This window comes from Acartia tonsa, chromosome 6 (assembly GCF_053477335.1).
Source record: "Acartia tonsa isolate MP-2025a chromosome 6, ASM5347733v1, whole genome shotgun sequence".
Taxonomy (NCBI): domain Eukaryota; kingdom Metazoa; phylum Arthropoda; class Copepoda; order Calanoida; family Acartiidae; genus Acartia; species Acartia tonsa.
The window spans coordinates 22,526,991-22,550,979 of record NC_137265.1 but is presented as its reverse complement, the minus strand read 5'-3'; the positions used below and the strand labels follow the sequence as shown (position 1 = coordinate 22,550,979).

Below are 23,989 nucleotides of genomic sequence, written 5' to 3'. Positions count from 1 at the left end.
TTTCTTTTTCGTTGGCTTATCATTTTTGGGGACCTTTATTCAATTTTGATTGGTTAGCTCATTCAGTTGAGTGTCCAAATGTTTCAACCACTAATAGTAATCCGTAGGAGGGGTAATTTTTATCATTATTGTGGAATTGGATGTACATCAATCTATTGGCCATTGTCTTATCCTTTTAGACCCCTGCATTCCATACAAATAGTTTAGACGTTTCATGTTTAACATTATAACATTAGGTAAAAAAAAAGATTGACAATATCCATAACATATAAGATTACTTGGATATATTGACAGGGGAAAATATTTCTTCAATATAGGTTGCTAATATGGACCTCCTTTATTAGTTAGTTCGTTATAGTAATGGAGTTGGATGGAGGGCATCGTAAACTTTAGCCAGCTATGATTTTGACTTATTGGAGTACACGAAAAAAAATCTGGAGTATCCATTTAATAATAAATCCATTATTGGAATCTTCTGAAAACTTTTACTTCTTGTGAAACATTCAAATAGTTCAGACGTTTCATGTTTGGCATTATAATATTAGGTAAAAAACAAGGTTGACAACATCTATAACATGTAAAGTACAGTGATATATAATACAAAGAAGAACGATGTCCGTCTGTTCGTCTGTCGTTAACCGATGAACCGATTGGGCTCTACTCTTCAGAACTCTTTACCTACAGGACATGTGCTGGTTTTTAGCGCTTTCTTAAGTGCTGGGACACCCTCACACTTCTAAAAAGAAAAATATAAACAAACATTATATTGACATTCTATTTAAAAAAAAAACAATGTACTCCTTAGAGAAAATGTACAGTCCACCCACCAATTAGGATTTGATCTTTTATTGGAAACAAATCAGATACTAATTTAAATCTTTATTTTAACGTGAGTTTAAAAAAAATTCAATTGTTACAGTTTTTGTACTCCTTTCATTGATCTACTTATAGTTGGGGATTTATTATTACTTTGATCTTACACCATATTATCATGTACTCTAATAAAGTAGCTGAACAATAAGTAATAAACCATGTTAGCAAGCTAAATTTTTCACAACTTTCCCCTATCATAACATCCACGTATATTCTATATCAATTCTTATAGTACAAAAGTAAAGAAAACTCTAATACCATTTCTTTTTTGAAGTAAGTTAGTATTACCTCATTCTAAATTGGATTTATAATACAATGCCAAAAGAAAACAAAACACAAATAATAACATTTCTTTTCATTAACTGAAAAGGTTACAGAGACTCAGTAGACCAAAAATGAATCATTTATTTGTACATTTTAATAATTTTTTTTTCAAAAAAAAATTTAAAACTCTACAAAGCCCATATGTGTAAAATATGCGCTGTTCAAACTCGGACCTTGTATTAGCCTATCATTTCCTAATCTGATCATAGTACAGCTCTATATGTTAAAATTTTTTGTATTGTCTTTTTAAAATATGGTGAAATATGAACATAAAAGTTTTAAAGATATATTTACAGCGTAAGGGCGCTGGCACTGTATCTTTGTATAAAAGAAGCAGGTTACCCGTCAATTTGTCTGTCACTGTCTATACCAAAACTACCTAACCGCCGTAAAAAGTTTTTATCTAGATGTCTCTAGAGGCTAGGGACAAAACCGCTAGTTTATATTAAAGTTTACATTCTAAATATTTTTTTAGGGAGGAGAGTTTCAATCCATTTTTGTTGATCAGCGGAATAATTCTGATGGGCATCTGTCATCTTCCGAGGCATACATTTAGCATGTATGAACTATACCTGGTAATTTTTTAAAAGAAGTGAATCATCTCTGTAATTAGGGTTGGCCTTTCCGTTCGCCTGTTAACAAAAATTAGATTTTCTCATAGGCTATAGAAGATAGAGGTCTGATTATAAACTTTACATTTAACATTTTTACTATTTCTTAGGTTGTATTAAGAATAGCCACCAAAATATTCGAAAGTCTATCCAATCATAAGTAGGTTATTTTCAGTTTTATCTGCATCACTTTTGATTAGCATTATTTCTTATGGATGTTGTCATCCTTGTTTTGAAATATATATCTATTGCTAAGGTTACAATGGCAGAAGAATTGGCATTTCCCTACCCATGGTTAGTGGACGTTTCTCATCTCAGGTAAAAAAAAAACTTTCAAAACTTAAGAGTGTATCCTTATAATAAAGTAATAGGATCTCTGAGTGTTTGTGTGTGTGTACCGAAAGATCTCACTAACCGCTGAACTGATATGGTTCTACTTTACAATGTAGCTTCTTATGGGTGCTGGGAAGGTTTATAGCTATTTCGAGAGAGGGTACCACAACCCTCCCAAGAGAAATCGCTATAAATACAAAAAAATATAACTAGCACCGCCTAGTGGAATTCATAATTTTTGGTAAACAACTTGTGTATTTTATTGCACAATAGTTTGTTCTCCAGCTACTACAACCCTTACTTGCTTGATAAGTGACATGATATATTTTCGACGAAGGTTTCATGGTTTTTAGCTGTTTTCAAGCCGTACTAAAAATCCTGTATCGTAATTTAGAAACCCATTCTCGTAAAAGAAAAGAAAAATATAGGATACGTCCTTTTTTATATCGGCCCCTTCCTATAGTTTTAAATATTCATACCCGCGGACAACTGTCATGCAATTACAATGAAATTTATATTATTATTTCAGTTTGGTTCTGTGTTCATGTCTCAACATATTTGTTTTCATCTTACAAGTAAGTTTTTTTTTCGCTAGTAGTCGGGCCTGTGTTCAGTTCGAGTCCATATGCCAACGCGTTACGCTAAAGACGTTAAAACATTACAACTTATTCTACTATGATAGTGAACAAATAACCACTACTAAAGATTTTTATTAGTTAGTCCTCCCAATTAATGTTAAAAAGGTTTAAATAGGGGGGGTTAGTCTAAACCTTTCGGGAGGCTGCTTGACTCTACCTGCAGTTCCGTAACCAAGTATCATAACCTGACCTAATCTACCCCACAATTCATGCACCAAAATTTTGAAGAAGCTTGTAACTATTAGGGGGGAGATTAATTTCAATATCTCGCACTCTCCAAACTTGACAATAATTTCAAATAATAAGGAAATTTTATCTTAAAACCATCCAATTATTTTCAACTTTTTGCGTGGTAATTTCCTAGTATTATTTATTATATAGATTATAGAATTTAATGTTAGATCATTTTTAACAATGCAATGTATATTTTCTTTATCTAAATAAGATATGAAAATAATTTTTAAAACTATAGCGCATATTGAAAAATTTAAAGTATAAGATTAAAATAGAGATAGTAAAATAACAATGTGAAAGATGTCTTGTATCTAAAGAAATGTATTTTTTTGCATGATTAATACAAATTTCTAGTAAGGCATCGAAACCGATAATTATCCGCTGGATTAGAACGTGTTATCAGCCATACTGAAATATCATGTATAACATCGTATAACAGACAATTTTCCAAGAACTTAATATAAAAGTCATAAAATTAATACTAGTTTTGTTAGACGGGCCTTTGGCCTAATGGGTTCAACAAAACTGTTTTATCTTATCTGTTTATCTTATCTGTTTTAATTTTATTATCTGCGGAATACTGTCTATAATACTATGCGTTAAATAACTATTAAATGTTTAGGAGCGGCTATTTCGTGAAAAGTTGGAGCTAAGCTGTATTAAATATTTATTCTGTTGCAACATTTATTCCCAGGAACGTGTCAATACTTAACATGTATATTGTATACATCCATTGGCGTTTTCCCCCAGAGTTCCTTGTTGAGCACCGAACTCCCTCTCCCCTTATTTTGAAAAAGTAAAAATAACGGAAGGGTAGTTTGTTTTTTACTTTAGGTTAGGTTTGGTTATATTGGGTATTAGTAGCCTTGCAGTGGTTAGACATAGAAACAAAACTACCAAACCCTCCTTGTTTCCATTTAATTTTTTAAAAATGAGGGAAAGGGGGGGTTCTGTACTCGAAAGGCACTATGTGGGGTAGTACCCATCCATCTCCATTTAAAAGTACTTGAAGAATTTCCATTTTGGGTATATAGAGTTTTTTTCTTATTTGCATTTTCAACTTTTCTGCCCCAGGCTTTTCAAAACTAATATTTACGCAAATTTAATAATTTATTTAATTATGAATATTTCCTTTACTTTTAAATTAAAAAGCTTTTTTTGGCTATTTTCCCTTAAATTTAAAAATTAAGCAATTGATATTGAAAACTAAAAATGTTAATATATTGACAAAACATTGGTCACAGACACGAAGAAATGTTGAGACTCCTGTGTCTGGAAATCCAGATTCCTACTACAGGATCAACCTGGCACAGCTTGACAGGGACGCAGGTGATTAATCATATATTATTCCATAAGTTAGCCACTAGTTGATTCGATTCTCGACACAAATTATGCTTTTGAGATCAAAGACACTAGTAACGATCTCTAATAATTATATAACCAGGGAGGAATGGGACATTGGGATGATTATTATACTAGTTCCCAATGTTTTATAATAAACTTTTCTTATTCGTTGACTCAACAACTTTTAATTTTGATTAGTTGGTTCATTTAGTTGAATAACCAAATTATAAAATATTGTTTTTCGAATTGATTAAGTTTTTGGTTACAGCTGGGTTAAATTATTATGTTTTTTTAATTTCAGAAAGTCACAGTGAACTAAGCGCCAGCCTGCTAAATAAACTTGAATCAGTATAAAATACAGACAGTACCACATTATAGAGAAGCTGCTCTATAGAATATCAAAAAAGACAACATAACATTATTAACTAATTTTAAATACAATAATATTTTAAGATTTTTGTATTTTAAGTGACTAAACCCAGCGACAAATAATAACTCAAAGTTATATATACCAAATAATTATTATATATTTAGATTAAAACAAATAGATATAAAATACAAAGTATATATTTTTGAAACACCAAAGAAATAATAAATATGAAATAGTATAATTAATGCTTGATATGTTTTTATTACAATTTAGAACCGGTTTTTATCTAGCAGAAAGGAATCGGATTTAAACACTTTTTAAAAAATTGGATCAGTTGCAGTTCATGGAAAAAAGTACGTGGAATTGATTACCACCAAAAATCTATTATCTTATTTTATGTGTGTTTTCTTCAGTCGAGCTTTCCTTGTGCATGATATGATATTGTCTATTATCGATTATTTTTAGTACTTTCTTTTAACGATGTGAGGATATAACATGTAAGTTCATCCGTTTGGCAGCTAGAATCCTTTAAAGTTCATAGATTTTTTTGTATATAATCGATACCAGGAACATTTCACCCTAAACTGCACCAGATCTAAATAACTAAATGGAGAGTATAAGTTACCAGCAAACTATTATTTTTTTCAATAAACGAGCTTTTCTATGTAATATTAAACTAAACCGGTGAACATAAGGTTGTGCTTTTTATCCTACTATATAAAGTAGTAAGATTTTTCTTTCTCTGAAGATTAAATTTGACTAATTACTGAACTGATTGAATTCTTCCTTTAAGCGAAGATTCACAAAGGTCAAGATATAATTTTGGTCTATTTTATTTTAAATTTAAGTCTTGAAATGGCTATTTTTTTCTGTCCGATTCTTACCCCTTTTAAAGACAGAGTCCTTCCTTAGATAGGGAGCAGCCGCTAGTTATAATTTAAAAAAACTTTTTTGCAAAAATGAATTTAAAGAAGTTTAAGGACCATCAAATCCTATTTTTTAGCATCTTAACAAGATCAACAGTATGTAAAAGTCAATTAAAAACGAATTTCATGCATAAATTATTGTAAAGAGTTTCTTAATTTTGGAGATTTTTGTTAGGATTTTGTAATATTTAAAAATAAATTAATGTTGGTGAGTTGGATACAGCATAGCCGATTATGCGATACTTATTTTTTAAGAACCCACCTCGGAACATTTTTGTAATTGTTAAATTATTGCTGGTTAAACTTTAGCAAAGTGTTCGATTACAAAATGATGCTTTACTGTTTAATTAAGGATTTTCAATAATTTCTATAAAATATTTTATTTCTATACTTTACTTTATATTTCATTTTTGCAAAAATAGAATTTTCATTGTTATTTTGTTTACATAGTATCAAAAATTTATGTGCAATTTTTAAAAAATAATAATTTTAACAAATATATATGCAAAAAGATGTAAATATTATACGTTGTATTCTAATATAAAGTGATAATAAGTGATATTTTAATTCGTTTTATTTATAAATTAATCATATTATGTATAAAGATATCTATTTTCATGTTATTCAAATACATAATATTTTAAACATTAATCTAATCGTTTTGCTAATTAATTCTAATTATATTGCACCGGTTTTGTACCTGTTAAATGACAAATAACATAAAAATAATTAATATTTTTTAAATCTGAAAAAAAATCCATCAAATATTTAATAAAATTTCTATTTAGATTAGAAAATAGACATATATTTTACCTTAAAAAATTTGATACATAGATAGATACAATATGAAATCAATAATGTAAATAGAACATTTAATTTTCAAAAATGAATCATCTATAATACAAAGTAGAACGATGTCTGTCTGTTTGTTTGTGTGTTTGTGTGTTTGTCTGTTTGTTTGTAACAAAGGATCTCGCTAACCGCTGAACCGATCGGGTTCTCCTTAACAGGGTAGCTTCTCATAGGTCTTGGGAAGGTTTATAACTATTTTCTTGGGGGATGGGACACCCCCAAACCCCACAAAAAATAAAAAATCCCCCCCCCCAAAAAAAAATTTTGAATTTTTTTAACTAAAATTAAAAATGAGGGGGGGAGGCACCCCCCCCCCCCCCCCCCCACCAAAAAAATTTTTCGCTCCCCCCAAAAAAATTTTTTTTTACTTTTTCTTTTAAAATCTAAAATAAGAAATTTAATTATTAAATTCGACTTTCTCCTCAAGTCCCCCTAGAGGCCTCTAGGGGCGTAGCCGCTAGTATTATTACAAACTGTTAATTCTTCTTGACAAATTTTATAATTGAAAATTTTGTAAATAAAAAAAAAGAAATTGCTCACTTTTCTATCTATTAATTTTGAAAAAAACTTTTATATATCTAAGCTACATTAATTTATTATATGTTCAAACGACTTTTATTTAATTGCTGTTTTTGCTTATTATTTCACATTATCTCAGTCGCATGCGTTCGAACCTAGTAATAGTGTCTAACTTTTTATCTATGTGACGTAACAAAAATCCATCTCTTTTTTAGGGGTTTCCTTTCCCACCTCCCCTCTCATCACAAAGATAAAAAGTTAGACACTATTACTAGGTTCATGCGTTCTCATGGGGAACAAAGTAAAATTACAGGTAGGGGGAGAAGGATCTCACCCTTCCCCCCCCCCCCGTATTTAACTCCCTCTAAATAAGTTCACTTGCACGTCCCTGAAAAAGAGCGATTTGTAAATTATATTTTAATAGTCTTGAGGTCAGAATTTATTGCATTTCATATAATAGTTTTGTAATACATATTTTATAATAGTTAGTTTTATATCGTATTTTGACAGCTTTCCGTGGATTTTAAAATTTAAAAATTTAATAATAAAACCAGTCTTGTTAGTACAGAGAGGCAGAAGGCCAGGTTTGAGAAAACTGGTATTAATTCTATGATTTTTTTTGTTAATATTCGTGGAAAATTGTCTTCAATACGATGCTATGCGTGATTTTTTCAGAATGGCTGAGAATCAGTTCTTATCCAGCGATTTCGAAGCCATACTGGAAAATAATTAATTACATATTTAAAGCAATTTGATACAAAGAACATTTATAGTCTAGATTTTATAGACTTAAATAATTAAAAAACACCTTTTTAAAAAAATTATTTTATTTCTTTACAAATATATAAGTAATTGTATAGTTAAATTAATACTCTTACAATTTATAAAGAAAGTAGGTTACATAAAATTTCAATTTCTAATTGGTTATTCTGTTCTTTTGAATTGGAAATTAATCAAGAATGACTATTTTATAGAATTTTTATGAATAGGTAAATTTTGTAAAGCTATTGTTTGCATTTTATGAGGGCTCGAAAGTCGCGTGTCAGCCAGAGTAAATCAACTTTTTATCATTTTAAAATACTCTAGATGGCTTAAGTTGTTCCTGTATGTATGTAGCCTTGATTCTCTGAAGTTAGGATTAAGATGCACGAGGAGATTGGAGGTGAGAACCCTTTGACCAATCCTAGATTGGTAAGCTTTGCGCACAGCTGAGTGTATTCTATGATACATTACAAGCTGACCCGCAAATCTCGTGGAAGCTTCTTAATTATTACATCACCCTGGCCTAGAGTTAAGTTAGTGTTAAGCCACCCTAATTAATGGCACTCTCATATTAATAAGAAGCATGGATTAGGGAAAGCACGACTAATGTTGCTTGATAGGTAGGATTCTAACTTCCTACAAATCTCCCTCCTAACAACCTAAGGGCATCACAGGGAAGGTTGCGTAGTTATATTCTGACAAATAGCAACAGCATTTGTCATCCAAGTGTAATATCAAGTGAACTCGGATTTTCCCAACCACAGCGTAGTGCGCTAACCCCTTCTCTATGGGACACCCCCCCCCCCCCTTAAGTTGTTTCTAATAAAGCAATCCGCAAAGTAACTTTTTGAAAACACCCATACAGGTTTAGATTGGAGAGTTTGTTGAGGCTGACATTACTCTGCCGAGCCTTGCATTTTATAATAAAAGTTTTCTTTTTCTTCAGCAAATGGTGCAATCCCACAAACTACCTCTTGAGCACTGAACCACACCCTCCCCTCTTCCTTATTTTGAAATTATCAAAAATAAGAGGGGGGGGGGGTTAGGTCATATCAGGTTAACCTATAGAATACTGCAGACAAAGCCCCGTAGGGGTTTAGACATAGGATAAAACAACCCCCCCCCCTCCCTCTCTTATTTTTATTTTTTTCTAAAAATAAAGGGGAAGGTGATCAGTTTCCAACCGGCCAATTGTGGGCAAGCACCATCCAACTTTTGTAAATTAAACTAAATGCAAAAATGACATTTGTACCTGTAAAAAAAATAGATTAAAATTGATATAATAGATACCTAATAAAAATATAAAATAGATCTAATTAAAACTTACATAAATGTAATTAATGATAGTTAATAGTAATTTTTATAAACAGAAAAATAGGATATGTTATAGAAACAAAATAATTAGCAGAATAGCGGCCATACTTAAAAATAATATATCTAAAATATGTGGATGAAAAAAGACCACAATTAATACTGTTTTTGAATGTGATATGTTATCTTTTTAAAAGATTTGAGATAAGTTTATGTATTATTAATTATTGAAAAAGAATGGCGTAAATTAATACAACGAGTGATCAAAATTAAATATACTTGCCATAGTTGTTACATTGGAATTGAACCCACATGTGATTGCACCCAAACCATTCACAGTAGCCAATAAATTAATGTATATCCCCAATAATGATGCACAAAATTACCCCTTCTGTATGTATAATATATCGATGGTTGAAAGTACCTAATTTTGTTAAGCAAACGAATAAGAAACAATGTAAGAACGTTGGGGACTAGTCTAATAAACTGCCCAATGTCCCCTCCCTCCCTGGAACTAATCTAAATAGATGCAATTCCGTGGGTACAACTTCATGTTTATAAGTACTTTTATCTTAAATTTATGTGTGTTTTAAAATTATGATTTCTTGTATATATTTAAATAATAAGACAAATAAATTCTGGATATGATTATTAAGATGTTTTCTTACTGTGCCAATTATTTAACATATCAATATGTATATACAGACTTTCTGTTAAATATTATTGAGTTGCTATGATATCTATATGTTGAGAACATCAGTTTGAAATAGATAGGACGGATCTGGCATAGATTTCCTATCAGTTATGAACGTTCGAACCGAAATTATTTGAAGAATAGCTTCGCTTACATCCAATGTCGTTATGACTGTCCCTAAAAAGCCTTGGAAAGTTTAGGCACTCCTATTGGAACCAATCAATTAAAAGTTGATAAAAGTACCTTAAGATACAAAACTAACGAATGAAAGTGCATGGTTATAAAAGTTTGGGTACCAGTATAATGTTGTACTATCCGTCCCTGTTTGGAACTAAACTTTGGTCTTTTGACATTATAAATCTGTTGAACAAATATAAACTTTAAAAATAAAAGAAAAAGGTTGATACAAACAATATAAGTATAGCTAAGAACAATTATTCTAAAAAATTCTTATAAAATAGTAGCCTAATCTGTGTGTGTCTGTACCGATGGATCTCGCTAACCGCTGAAACAATACGGTTCTCCTTTACAGTGTAGCTTCTCATATGTCCAGGGAAGGTTTATAGCTATTTGACTTTTTTCTTCTTCTTTTTGAAATTGAAATATAAAATGGGAGGTTGAATTCAAAACCCCCCACCACCTCAAGTGCACATAGAGGCCTCTAGGGGTGTAATATTAAATGAAACAAGGAGGATTACGTACAATAATAACAAAGCTCCTTGAAATCATAGGTAACATATACGTTCAGTTACTGAGAGTGTTAAAGAATGAAGAAAGATAAAATAGAAAGTTGAAAATGAAGAATGAAGAGAAAAATGAGAGGATATTTAATTAAAACTCATGTCATACCTAACATGTTATAGGTCAAGCTATCATTACAGAACCAACAGACGACCGACATACAGATATAAAAACAAGGACACTTTTGTCGTATGAAGAATAAAGATATATATGTATATGAACAAAAAAATTAAATTATGTATATATTTATTTTTATAGTCAACATACAGACGGACGTAGCTTTTTTCAGAGCAATAATTATTTGACTACAGAGAAAAAGTTTCCTTTTGTTAAATATTTAAAATAAGAATAACTTTCTTGTTTTTATATCAAATGTCAAGGACCGAATGTATTAATCTTAAAACATAAACAAGGATGACAATATCCATAAAATGAAGCTCTTAAAAGGTAGAAGAAACCAACAATGACACTTGTAGAGTGACAGAACTTAATAAACTAAATATAAATGTATAAGTCTACATTAAATTGTAAGTAAATTTGTTGCAAAGATGATTGAATACAGAATAGTGTAAGGACATGTTTACATTATTAGGTCTTAATCGTAGAGATGCTTCGCTTGTAACATTGTATTTTGTTATCTTAGAAATCAGTTTTCCAAAATGCTTATGAATAGGATATTTATATCACAAAAAATATTGGGCGTTGCTACTAAAGACCAAATCCTAGGTTTACGTCTTTTGTAGTTAGATCATTTGTAGGATTAGGCCTTTTGTAAAATTGGGTCTTTTGTAGGGTTAGGTCTTTTGTAGCAACGCTAATTAAAAGTGTTGGTTGTCTGTCAAATGACTGGTTCCGAAGGACAATAATAGAAATTTAAATCCAACCTCAAGTGAGATGACAATTGTAATGAAGTTACGCACTTCAGAGAAACTTGAAGTTTGCCTAGTATATACTTTTTCTTTCCCTTTGTTCTTTATAATGTTGTCCTGGACTAATATATAACATTTTTAAGTAGAATAGCTTCTTTATAAGTAACCTTGTCTAACAGTTTTTCAAGTCCTTTCAAGTCCAAAATTGTTCCTAGATATTTTTATATCTCTAACTCAGTCCATGTCATTCTCTCTCACTCTCTTTCTCTCTCTCTTTCTCTCTCTCTCTCTCTCTCTCTCTCTCTTTCTCTCTCTCTTTCTCTCTCTCTCTCTCTCTCTCTCTCTCTCTCTCTCTCTCTATCTCTCTCTCTCTCTCTGTCCTTATCTTTCTATCTTTCTCTCTCTCTCTCTCTCTCTCTCTCTATCTCTCTCTGTCTTTCTATCTTTCTCTTTTTTTCTCCCTCTTTTCTTCTCGCTCAAATAACACTCAGATTTTTCAGATTTTTATGTTCTATATAGTATTAGTATTTTGTGTGTGATGAAATTGGATTAAGTTACATAGTACACATAAAGAAACAAAGTAATCTTAAAAGTAAGTTTATATTTTTAAAAACGAGTACAAAAATATTTACGAAGGCAGATTAAAACTTTTGAAAATTGATATATTGATATTGTAAGGCTAGGCCGCAGATTAATAGAACCCAGGGCTCGGCAGCCGTGCGTTAAATCAAATCTAAACTCATTTAAATGCTTTTAAACAAATTTAAAAAGAAAGATTAACATATTTTTAAAGTTTAAAAGGTTGATTCCCCTGAGGCTTACAGGTGGATACCGCGCGGCTGCCGAGTCCCGATGAAAATTGTTTTTATTTGGATGCCATTATATGCCATAAACATCCGCTGGTTACAGATGCGGTGATAAATTTTCAACAAAAGATACAGTACAGCTACAATAGTCGAAAAAAGGGAGAACGGCTAAAAAATGAAAAATGAAAAGTAGGCGAACAAAAATTCAGTGTTAAAAAAAGTAAAAACAAAACGAACGACGGATGACTATAGAGTAGCTTTGCTTGTTAAAACACTGGAATGGATTTCACGAAGAAGTTAAATTGAATATATCCAGAATAAGAAATTTAGAGAGAAGGGTTTTATTCATGCAAACTATTCTAAATTATATGGTATTTGTAATTATAATTGTAATTATAATGTATTTGTTAAACAATGGGTAAAATATTAATAAGTAGCTTATAAAATTTATGTAAATCTTTAATATGAAGGGTTGTGAGTTTTTATAGATTTGGTAGGAATTTTAAACGACCAATTATAATTTTCATATCAAATTGTTGCTTTAGATTATAAAGTTGTAAGTTATATATGTGTATGTACGTCCAGTAAGATCTAGTAAACGGCTGTGATCGGATTGCTCCACAGCCTAAGAGATGATACTTTTCAGGTTTTAGGCTATATTAAAAAGGCTGAGACTAACCCACTTAGAGTAATATCTCCTAAAATAATAACTCTCTTCCCCCCACCCCGATAATAATATAAAGGGTGTTTAAAAAAACCAATCGCTCACAATTTGAACCACCATAAACACTTCAAATCTTGGAGATAGACCCCATAATGTTTAGATTTTTTGATGGGGCATGTAAAAACCTTTCTTTAGACACCTTAAACAGGTTTCTACCTCAATCCTAGCCAATTTGGGATAAAAAAGACAGACCCATCCAACATTGAGGCATGGCGGCTCTGTTTAAATCTAGTTCTTGATGTTTGTCAGGTCTCTCTTTTTGATGCCGCATTGGCTAGGATTATGTTAGAAACCTTGTTAAGGTGTCTAGAGAAAGGTCTTTACATGCCCCATCAAAAACCTCAAACTTTATGGGGTCTATCTACAAGATTATAAGTACTTAAGACGGTTTGTTCTTTTTTTAAAGAGACAAATTTGTCTTAAATTTATTATAAAATATGCACTTAGGGCAAATTTCTCTGCAAGGGCTAGGTTTCGAGCTCTAGTGCTCTCGAAGGGTGAGTAGATTTAAAATTCAATATTGTTTCTTCTTGTCATTGCTTGGGCATGAATTGTATTATTTTTTATTAGTTTTGGACCAAAACTGTAAGGTTTATATTGAAAAAAGTGAAGCGATTGGTTTTTTAAAACACCCTTTAACACATTTTCTATATTTTTACTTGTACAAGATTGAGAAAAAAACATAGCAATTGATGTACATTAAATAAATGTTTTCTGTATTTTCTAAAAAAAAACTACGGTAAAAAATCCTTGTCCACAAAGTTAATTTGTTGAGTTACACTTCCCAGAACATAATTTACTTGGTTTATAGCAGGGATACAGGGAATTATACGATAATATAATCTAGGGGAGGGAGAAGACATTTGGCTGTTTATTACACTAGTCTCCAAAGTTTTATTGTTCGTTATCTCCTTATCTTTGGAGATTTTGTCTAAACGTTTCAACCACTATTTATAATCTACAGAAGGGGTAATTTTGTGTGCAATCATTGGAGATGTAGATAAATTTATCGGCCATTGTCTATTCTCTTTAGATCCCTGCTATAATATTTTCCTCTTCCATATGTTCTCCTCTGTAAATTCCTGGATTTTATCTATAATACAAAGTAGCTTGATGTCTGTCTGTCCGCCTGTCCGTCCGTCCGTCTGAAGCTTAAGATCTCGGTAACCACTGAACCGATCCGATTCTACTCTTCTGGGAATATACCTACTGGTCTTGTGATGGTTTTAGGCTATTTTTCTGGGGGGTGGGACACCCCCAACCCCCCAAAAAACAAAAAATTCCCCCTCCCCCATTTCTTTTGCGGAACATTTCCTTGGTCCTTTTTTTTGCAGAACATTTCCTTGGTCCTTTTTTTTGCAGAACTTTTCCTTTTTCCTTTTTTTCTTGCTGAAGATTTACTTAGTTCTTTTACGAATTTTGCCTTAATTTTTTTTTATCACTTCTTAGGACAAAGCCAAAAGAGGTTAGTGGCTTAATTGCGAATTATTGTGAATTGTTCTTCAAATTTAAATAAACTTCTAAATGCTAAATCATTACAGCAAAAAAAAACATTTTGTTCGATCTTTTGTAGGAATTTACCTAATCACAGAAAAATGTTTTAAACCCCGATTTAAAACTCACATATGTACTTCAGATTATATAAACGTCATAAAAATTATGATGAAGGCTTATTAATCTCTTAAAATAGTAATTAAAGCTATCTTAATTAATTTGAAGATTAGTTTTATCTTTTCAAACAAAAATAAGTATTGAAATCAATTTAATCAGGAAGGAAGGGGACAATGGGCTGTTTATTACACAACTCCCCAAACTTTTGAATGATGTTTCTTATTCGATGGCTTAACAACTTTGGGGAAATTTAGTCCAAAAATTAGTGTCCAAATGTTTCAACCAATTATTGTAATCTATAGAATAGGGGAATTCGTGTATCATCATTGGGGATGTACATCAATTTGTCGGGCATTGTCTTATCCTTTTAGATCCCTGCAATTTAATAATATTGTTCACCTTATATACAGTAGTATTATATACTATAACAAAGCTACAATCAAGCAACACCTTATCAATTTGAAGATTAGTTTTATCTTTTTTACAACAGATATTTGTCATAAGAAATCAGACCAAAAATATCATAATGTTTACATTAATACAGTAATAGTTAACATATTGTACCTAGAGTATTTTCATGCTTCAGAAAGCCATGTTATAAGAGAAAGATACTATTTATTACTGCTTATAGAAAATTAAGTAGCAGGGATGGGGGATTTTTAAAGCGCCTTTTTACTTGGATAGGTAACTAAATCAGTTTTAAAAATTCTAACTTCGATAAAAAGGAAAAAATAATATAACGGCATATACCGGTTTTCGGCGACAGCGGCGGTCTCGTTGTACATTCCATCCGTAACGGATAGCTCTTATTGATAATTTGGACACGATAGAATTGCTCTATAGATTTCAAACTTGATGATTCTTGTAACAGTTAGGTGTAAATTAAAAGCGTAGCATTTTTATAAACGTTATCAGAAAGTTCGTATGGCATTTTTAAAAATGATGACTTCACTTTTTTGATCTAATACAAACCAACTTGAAAGTAGGATGCATTGATGCATTTTAAGGTCATGTTTTTTTTATAGATCTTTAAATCTTTATTAGATAGATGCTTCGTTTCTAACATTGTTTCTATTCGCTCTGGACATCACCAATAAAAAAATAATTTTTGTCGACAATTTGATTCGATCATACACACATTGACGATCATAGGTCTCTTGTACAGACGTACAGAAAAAAACCCTGATTATAGTAAAGCATCGCTTTTAGAGTATGAAAATAACATTGAGAGAAAGGTACATAATTGAAATTAATTTTCTACTGAATTAATTATTCTTGGTAACAATAATTCTATTCTAATCAGGGATCTAAAGGGATACGACAATGGCCGATAAATCATTGTACATACCCATATGATGATACACAAAATTACCCATTATGTAGATTTTAATTAATAGTTAAAATGTTTGGACACTTAACTTATTGAACCAACCAATCGAAATTCAATAAGAGTCCCAAAAAATGAAAAGCCAATGAATAAGAAGAGTTTTTTATATAACATTGGAGACTGTAGTAATAAACAGTCCATTGTCCCCTCCCTCCCTGTTTTTAATTCATAATTTTCCTAGAGCTAATTACTGGTCTTTGCAGATAAGATTCAGAAATAATGGAATAGGTATAATACACTATTAATTTCATTTGTTCACCATCAAAAATGTGAAATTGCAAATTCCTTCATTTAAGCATAAATCCCCAGAGGACTTTGATAACAAACAGAAAATGATATTCACCCTTTAAAAACTAAAGCTTTGTATTCTATATGAAATATAATGATTTGACTTCCAGTCGTAAAAGAAATCCTCTAAACTCTGGATAAGAATAATTAATCTTTCAGGTTTGTAAGAAAAAATTGTTTTCCACATCACTGGACACATATGATAAATTAATAGAATTTTCAAGTGTTATCAACCCAGTTAGTTAAATATTTTAAATGCTTCCAAATTACTCATATCATCTATGTAGTAGCTCTTTGGAAGAACTGTGTTAATGGATGTAGTAGAATATTTGCGAATATTATGACAGAGGAAAAATTGTTGTCAATTAAGGTCAATAACCTGGAATTCACTTTTTGGTCAGATCGCTCGCCCAGTGACAGATAGGGTAAAGAGGGTGGATGGAGGGTATCGTTCTTTTAGCCCGCTGGAAGTTTCACTTTATTAGAGATTACAAAAGATTACAAAAATCTGTTATAATCCAGATCTGTAATTTGTATTAGTTAAAAACACAAAGAAGTCGCATGCAGCAAATCATAATATCCATAAAAAGCAAATACAAAGTGATACCGTTTCCAGCCGAGTGGCTAAAAGCAGCTGCAGCTATCGGGATTTGTTTGACAGAAACCCAGTTGAAATAAATTTTAGAAAGTTTCAATTTATTATAGTAATATGATGAAAGATTACAACAAATAATTTGGAAATGTGAGGTTAGAATATCATTAATAATTATTGCACCAATTTGTGGACATGATTTAATTAATTATAATATTTAAGAAAGTGACAAATATAAAGTGTTATTAATTAGGTCAGAACACAGACCAATCAAATTTTCATACGTCTAAATAAGGTCATCCACGCTTTATTTAGAGGGACGGAAGGGGGTAAACTTTGAGGATTTTTTATCAAATTTTGATTTTGTAAATCTAAACTTTTCCACTAATAATTTTACTGAGCGGATGTTAACTACGTCACTTTAGTATACATCCATGTAGGAGATCTAACATAACAAACTCCATGCAAACAACCAACTAATTTCGGAGAATTAAATAAAACACTCAACTTGACTAATACTAAAATTTATTTTTCAAGTAAAAAATAATAACAAATATTTATATATACAGCTAGGTTTATCCAATATAATGTCAAAATTAGATTTATGTACAAGTTAAAAATAGAATGAAGAAAACACAAATTCGGATAAATTTTAAGTCTAATAAATGCCATCTCTTTCTATGTCAGTTTCACCATCCAAGCGACTTTTCCTAAAAAATTAAGAAAATATTTTTAACCATTCCTTTGAAACCGAAAAATATCCGCTGAATTAGACCTGGTACTTAGCCACCTAAAAGAAATATGTATTGTAATAAAAGCAATTTTCCACGAAAACTAGAATAAAAGTCAATCCCTGTTTTGTTAAACCGGCCCTCAGAGCCCAAACATTAAATTAATCTTGTAATTTAATTATTTTACTATCCTCAGAAAGCTGTCTATAAAGAGGTGCAATGAATAAAACAATAAGAAATTTTATTACATTTTGAAGGATACCTAAATTAATTAGCTAAATATATTCTAGAAAAAAGTATACTAACAAATTTGCAGACAGAATATAGAGAATAAAGTTCTGAAAAGTTGAGAAAAGATTTAGAAAGAAAAGTTTAAGACACACAAATGAGCTTTGTATAAGAATTTATATTCTTTAATATACCATGGATCTTAAGGGATAGGACAATAAATTGATATATTATTATGTTTAAAAAAATCTTCCAAAGTATTTGTAAAAATCCTTTAAGTTTAAATTTATTTTAAACTTTAGTTTTACATTGATCGACATCTGAAGAGTGCATACATGCACGAAACAATTTGTAATGTCTGAATAAATATGTAAAATTCATATATTGTTTGTGAACCTCTTTATATATATATCCCAAATGACAATATTACCCCTTAATAAGATTAAAATTGTTGGTTGAAAAGTTTCGACACTACAAGTTAACAACTAACCAATAAAAATTAAAGGAACAAAAGTTTTTGCAAAAACGAATAAAACTTTGGATACCAATGTAATTTACAGTCCAATGTCCCCTGCCTCCCCGATACTATAAATATACACTAACAACGAAATATTAAAAATTAAACAAGGACAACTATATTCATTAGTAGTGCAACTGTAACCGGCAAATTTAAAAAGAAAGGGGAGGGGGGGGGGGTTGACCCTTCACTTAACCAATTCTTTAGAAAGATCTATTACTACACACAGACTGACATCCTGTTACTGTTATATAAATCAAAATATGTACCTTTGTTTATAACAAATATTGAGTAGCCAGATGAAATTAACAAGGATGGCTAGGATCAAAATACTGAACACAAATGATAACTGAGAAATCTTTAAATTCCATTGATCGGTTCCCTGAAAAAAAAATGAAAAAGAAATGTACCTAAGTATTAATAATTAAACATTTAAAAATAGCCAAAACTATTAATGGTGGAACATATTTCTACATGTGCTAGCCCAAATTCTTAGGGACTTACACCTGCAGTGCCCTAGCCCTGTGATACTACACTGTATCCACTATAACCTAACCTATCATAAAGTAAATCACAAACACAAGAAAAACAAAAACTTTATGATCAATTTATTCTATTATAAAGGGGGGATGTTGAATTACTGTGCTCGAGTAGGCACTTAGAAGGAAATCACCAATTAAGCTTTATAAAAAAAAAAATTTAATAAAAACTAACCTCAACAAGAAAGATCTGAATTGGATTGAAATAAATACATCCCAGGTTGAGTAAAACAATGAGTATGACAATCATGGTTATTCCAACGTTCTTCTGACGGCTGAGCCTCTGTAGCCTCGCACGACGGAATACCTTAATATATTGAGAGTTAGATCATTTTAGAGTTTTAATTTTCTCTAGAACTTTAAGCGTCCTTTTGTCTGTAACGTTAATGACAATTTTCAAAATTACAATTTGTCCATTGTTAAAAAAATTCTATATAAGTATATAAGAGTAAATCTTAAAATATATATACTAGTTTAGACTTCATTGTGATTGGTAATTAGTTGTGCCTGTTTTATAATAGACTAAAACTCTCCTACTAAGATCATACGCCGAGCATTTAGTATTAATATCAAAGTCTCTTTTGTGATACGATGTTACCCTGACTCGTACACAACATCTCTACGAAAGAAAACAGACACAGTCACAATAATACCGAGGGTAAATACTCTAATATAAAATAGATGCGCCACTGACAGGGTCAATATGCTGAAGCTTTTTATAGTGCCTATCAAAAATGGCATCATGTAGGCCTACCATTGGCCATTTAAATGTATACCAGCCTTCCATTGGTAACTTAGCAGTGTGTATTGGCCTATCAGTGGTCATTTTTAAAGTGTAATTTTTTATAGGCACTATAAACAGCTTCCACTATCATACCTGGGAAGAAAGAGGTATTCTGAAGGACTGGGAGGGTTCCTCAGACTCGCTGCGGGGGCGGGGCTCATCCTTACAGGTAAATACATCCCTGGAAAAACGGATAGTTTTACCATAAAAACAATTGTCTCCATTTATTGCTCCATAGGAACGCCTAAGTGAAACAAGGATGACACTATTAAGTAGCAAAGCACAGAAATGTAAATTTAAAAAACTATTAAGAAATGATTAACAAATAACCTGAAAAATAGCTTCAAAAAAGAAAATCAACAATTTTATGCAAATTATAGCAAAATATGCATCTCATATTTATAACGTAGGGTAAATTAAATTTTTGCATAGACAAAAACATTTTTCAATTTCACTAAAACATAAATTGAGATTGATCAGTTCCTTATCTATCCTTCATTAATAAAATCCAAATATATCTATTTATCTATCTGTTCACATAAAATTTCAGCCTAGTAAGTTACATTTGTCTTCCTTTGCAATGCATACGGACTGACAGGACAGACAAGTCACAGAGTTTTTTTACTGGACATTCAAATAAATGTAAACTGCAAAAAAAGTCAGATACATATCTGTTTTAGCAGCTGAATAAATCCAGTTACCCCTTAAATTTACAAAGAATGTTGTATCAAAGCAGTAAATTAAAATAATACCTGGGAGTACTCAATGGAGTTGTCAGCTCCACGTCCTGCAGTACTTTCCTGTTTTTAATCCATTTTTTTACTTTGCTTAGGTATACATATTTTAATTTATCAATAAATTAAAGAAATTTTAGATATTCATTTATAATTACATATAATTACCAAAAGATTAAGGGATAGAACAATAGACGATAAATTGCTGTGAACCTGAAATTACGAAAGATAAAATTACCCTTGCTGTCTTAACCTCTTTTCTAGGAAGCTTTGTGTTTATCAAGATCGAAATTAATTCCCTTATTCATAATCCCAATTCGGCGCAAATGTCGTCTTTGTTTGACTTTTCTTTCCTAAAGAGACGCGGCATGAATGTTGTTTATGTTTTGATGTGTCCACGTTCTTTACTTTTGAATGATATTTGAGTGGATGAAGATTTCGGAGAATAAAGTTGGGCCTATCATTGGTCTCATAGTGCGTGAACAACCCTAGTATACCAGGGGCTTTAAACCATAAGAACTTCAGGTAGATTTTGTTCATTTTATTTAAATTGAATGGCGTATAGGACGAATGTATTAAGTTTAAAAGGCTTTAGCCAGCTAAACATGAAACTTTATTATGATTCAATTATTATGTTTTAGTAATTTTTATGTGCCTTTATTTTTGCATTTAACAATGATCCATTAAACCAAATAATTTTCCTTTAAAGCCAAAGTACCCAAAGATTCTTAACCGTAGAAAAAAAAAGATTTTTAAAAAGCAAATAATATTACGTGGTTATAAAAACTGGAATTTTGTATTAATTGATTTTGGAATTTCAGGACTTTGAAATAGTTTGTATCAATAAATCTATACTCAAACCTGCTGTTGAAACTTGATGGTTCCTGGTATTGGGGGTTTTTGTCCGTCAAACAAGATCTCTAGAACTTCCCGCAAATTCGGAAGTCACACTTAACCAAAGTGTCATGGTTAAGACACTTGCAGCAAATTAAAGTTACCCGTTGAAAAGTTTGAACACTGGATAATTGCACAAATTAATTAAGATTTAATAAAATGCAACAAAATTTATAAGCTATCAAATGAAAGTTCGTGTTTAGAAGACTTTGGGGACCAGTAGGATTTACAGTCTTGAAATAAATAAGCAAAGATAATATATTCCTGTTATGAGAACCCATTTTCTTGTTTATTCTGGTAGGTTACTGATTTATGGATACAACAAACAAGTATACGACAGTACCTAAATAAGAATAATAATATTTCCAGTATGGCTTCGAATCCGATTAATATCCGCTAGATTAGAAGAAATTTTTAGCCTTAATAATAGTTTATTATTACATCGTATTATAGACAGCTTTTCACGAATATAAAAATAAAATCATAATAATAAAACCAGTTTTGTTAGACTTGGCCTTCGGCCCCACGGTTAAAAAAGTTAACGGTGGAAAAAAAAAGAGTACATTTACTTACAAATTTTCACACATAAACGATTTATTCTATTTTTGCTTAATTCTAACAAGGATGTCAACATAGATAAAAAGCGTAGCACAAAAACATAAATGGAAACGGACACAGTTTTCATAAAAAGAGAACATGCAAAAAATTAGTTTCATAATCACAAACCAACAAAGTAAAAAAGTAAAACCTACTTACTTTCTTTTATTAATAATATAACAAATTATTTATATTACATGTCACGAAGATAAAATTTAAAGTAAAACTGTCTGTTTACTAATCTTTTTTAATCAAGTTTGGGGAAGGGGGAAAAGGTGACGGGGAGTTGGTGTCGGCCGGATTAACTGGTTAAGCGGTCAAACTGAAGAATGGAGGTGGGGGGGGGGGGAGTGTTTGATTGTTGGTTTTAAAGTCATATGCCTCAGTATGATAACATTACGTTTCACTGAGAGCTGCATGATGCCGTTTCAGACCAACTAAGCTTTCAATTTATAAAACTTCTAACCATTTTAATATTTTTTTCCATTTTGTTTTCGAAACCGATTAATATCCGCTGGATTAAAACCAGTTTTTAGCCATACTGAAAAATTATTTATTGTGTCGTGTTAAAGATAACTTTGGACGAGTATTTAAATGAAAAATCACAAAACTGGTTTTAATCTTATATTAGTTTTTCATTTTAATAACAGTGGAAAGCTGTCTATAATGTGACGAATTACTATTATAATTTCTCACAAGATCTAACAACTTTTTTAAAAAATTCCATGTACATATAAATGTAGAATATTCAACTTCTAAGAAAGTAAATTTTTATTTTGGCAGACACTTTATCATAATTTTAGATGAAAGGGCTGAAAGAAGGTGTATCAACTATTTTTTTTATAGCTAGCCGGTTCTTTTAGTAAGTAGTAGATGTAAAATTTTTCATAGAATTCAGATATGCAATCGGTTTTTTTGTAGACCTCTTATTTTTTAAGTAATTTAAGTTTAAAAAAAAAAAAATTAAGTCGATTTTAAGGTACTAAAATGCAACAAAAAAAAGAAAGAAAATGGTCATTATGAACAAAAATAGTAAGATCTTTAATTTGACACCTTACTTTTTCAATTCTGTCAGGTAATTATTGAAAAAATCGATTTTTTTAAACCCACGAGAATAAAAATTTTGAACTTAATTTTATTATTTCACAAATAAAAAAATATGGGTTCATATATACCATTAGAATCAGAAAAATATTACGAATCCATTGTAAGCAAAATTGAAAAAAAAAGTTTACAATATAGTATATAAACTACAATAAAAGGAATTATATGAAAATATCATATTATGTTGTACAGGCAACGTCTTAATTCTTCAATTGAGTATAAAAATGGGAAGGGGGTAAAGAGGGGGTAAAGAGGGGGTAAAAAAGGGAAAACAATAGTGTTGTCTGAACAAAAAAAATAATTGGCCATTTCTGTAATTTTTTAATTTTTTAATTTTTTTCAATTTTGCTTACAATGGATTCGTAATATTTTTCTGATTCTAATGGTATATATGAACCCATGTTTTTTATGTCTGTTTGAGAAAATATTTAGGTCTAAAGTTTTTATTATACCGAGGTTAAAAAAATAGATTTTTTCAATAATTACTCAACAGAATTTTAAAAGTAAGGTGTCAAATTAAAGATCTTACTATTTTTGTTCTTACTGACCATTTTCTTCTTTTATTTTGTTGCGTTTTAGTACCTTAAAACCGACTTAATTATTTTTTTAAAAAACTTAAATTACTTAAAAAATAAGAGGTCTACAAAAAAACCGATTGCATATTTGAATTCTATGAAAAATTTTACATCTACTACTTACTAAAAGAACCGGCTAGCTATAAAAAAAAAAGTTGATACAACTTCTTTAGAATTTTAGACTGACACAAGAAAGAATATGGTAAGTAAGCCCTTCATCTTCAATTTAATCACACACTGTATGTTCTATAAAACTTAGGGTCCCTCACTCTGACAGTATTTCTGTCTGTATGTATGTCTATATGTAAAGATTGTTTTATATTAAGAATATTTCAATTGTTCATGGGCTGAATAAAATTTCATTGAAAGTCAGCTACAAATTTGTCCATTACAATTTCTATGTACCTTGATTTTACAGGTTTGAAATCATGAAAAATATTGTTAAAACAGGATTTTACAAGCTTGAAATCTATCATT

General features: G+C 30.6%; 2 protein-coding genes across 4 annotated transcripts in view; one reads left to right on the top strand and one right to left on the bottom strand.

Annotated features, from left to right (window-relative positions):
• The window catches only part of LOC145322119 (FMRFamide receptor-like), a 64,837-nt gene extending 59,975 nt beyond the window's left edge, over positions 1 to 4,862 (top strand). Inside the window, exons 11-16 of the mRNA XM_080163907.1 lie at positions 1,673 to 1,772; positions 2,065 to 2,126; positions 2,671 to 2,716; positions 3,636 to 3,707; positions 4,258 to 4,342; positions 4,659 to 4,862. Of these exons, the coding sequence (XP_080020033.1) occupies positions 1,673 to 1,772; positions 2,065 to 2,126; positions 2,671 to 2,716; positions 3,636 to 3,707; positions 4,258 to 4,342; positions 4,659 to 4,711 (418 nt within the window). The 3' untranslated portion in view covers positions 4,712 to 4,862. The remainder of the gene's footprint in view (positions 1 to 1,672; positions 1,773 to 2,064; positions 2,127 to 2,670; positions 2,717 to 3,635; positions 3,708 to 4,257; positions 4,343 to 4,658) is intronic.
• Positions 4,863 to 17,317: 12,455 nt separating this feature from the next.
• On the bottom strand, positions 17,318 to 22,059 carry LOC145322122 (uncharacterized). 3 transcript variants are annotated; one of them, XM_080163911.1, is made up of 7 exons: positions 21,993 to 22,059; positions 21,506 to 21,579; positions 20,361 to 20,413; positions 19,702 to 19,852; positions 19,000 to 19,131; positions 18,555 to 18,667; positions 17,318 to 17,519 (listed from the first exon to the last, which is right to left on the bottom strand). In XM_080163911.1, exons 2-7 carry the CDS (start codon positions 21,515 to 21,517, stop codon positions 17,468 to 17,470), a joined length of 513 nt encoding a protein of 170 aa, XP_080020037.1. In that variant the 5' UTR covers positions 21,518 to 21,579; positions 21,993 to 22,059; the 3' UTR covers positions 17,318 to 17,467. The 3 variants fall into 3 exon arrangements, with proteins under 3 accessions (XP_080020037.1, XP_080020038.1, XP_080020039.1); XM_080163912.1 differs by having other exon boundaries at positions 19,702 to 19,789; XM_080163913.1 differs by lacking the exon at positions 18,555 to 18,667.
• Positions 22,060 to 23,989: the final 1,930 nt, after the last annotated feature.

What these genes read in the sequence shown, in the direction of transcription:
- LOC145322122 (XM_080163911.1), bottom strand. An exon ending in TTCAGATCTTTCTTGTTGAG is followed by an intron (nt 18,668 to 18,999) that starts GTTAGTTTTTAT and finishes TTTTTTTTTCAG; the next exon opens with GGAACCGATCAATGGAATTT. An exon ending in AATATTTGTTATAAACAAAG is followed by an intron (nt 17,520 to 18,554) that starts GTACATATTTTG and finishes TTAATTTTTTAG; the next exon opens with GAAAAGTCGCTTGGATGGTG.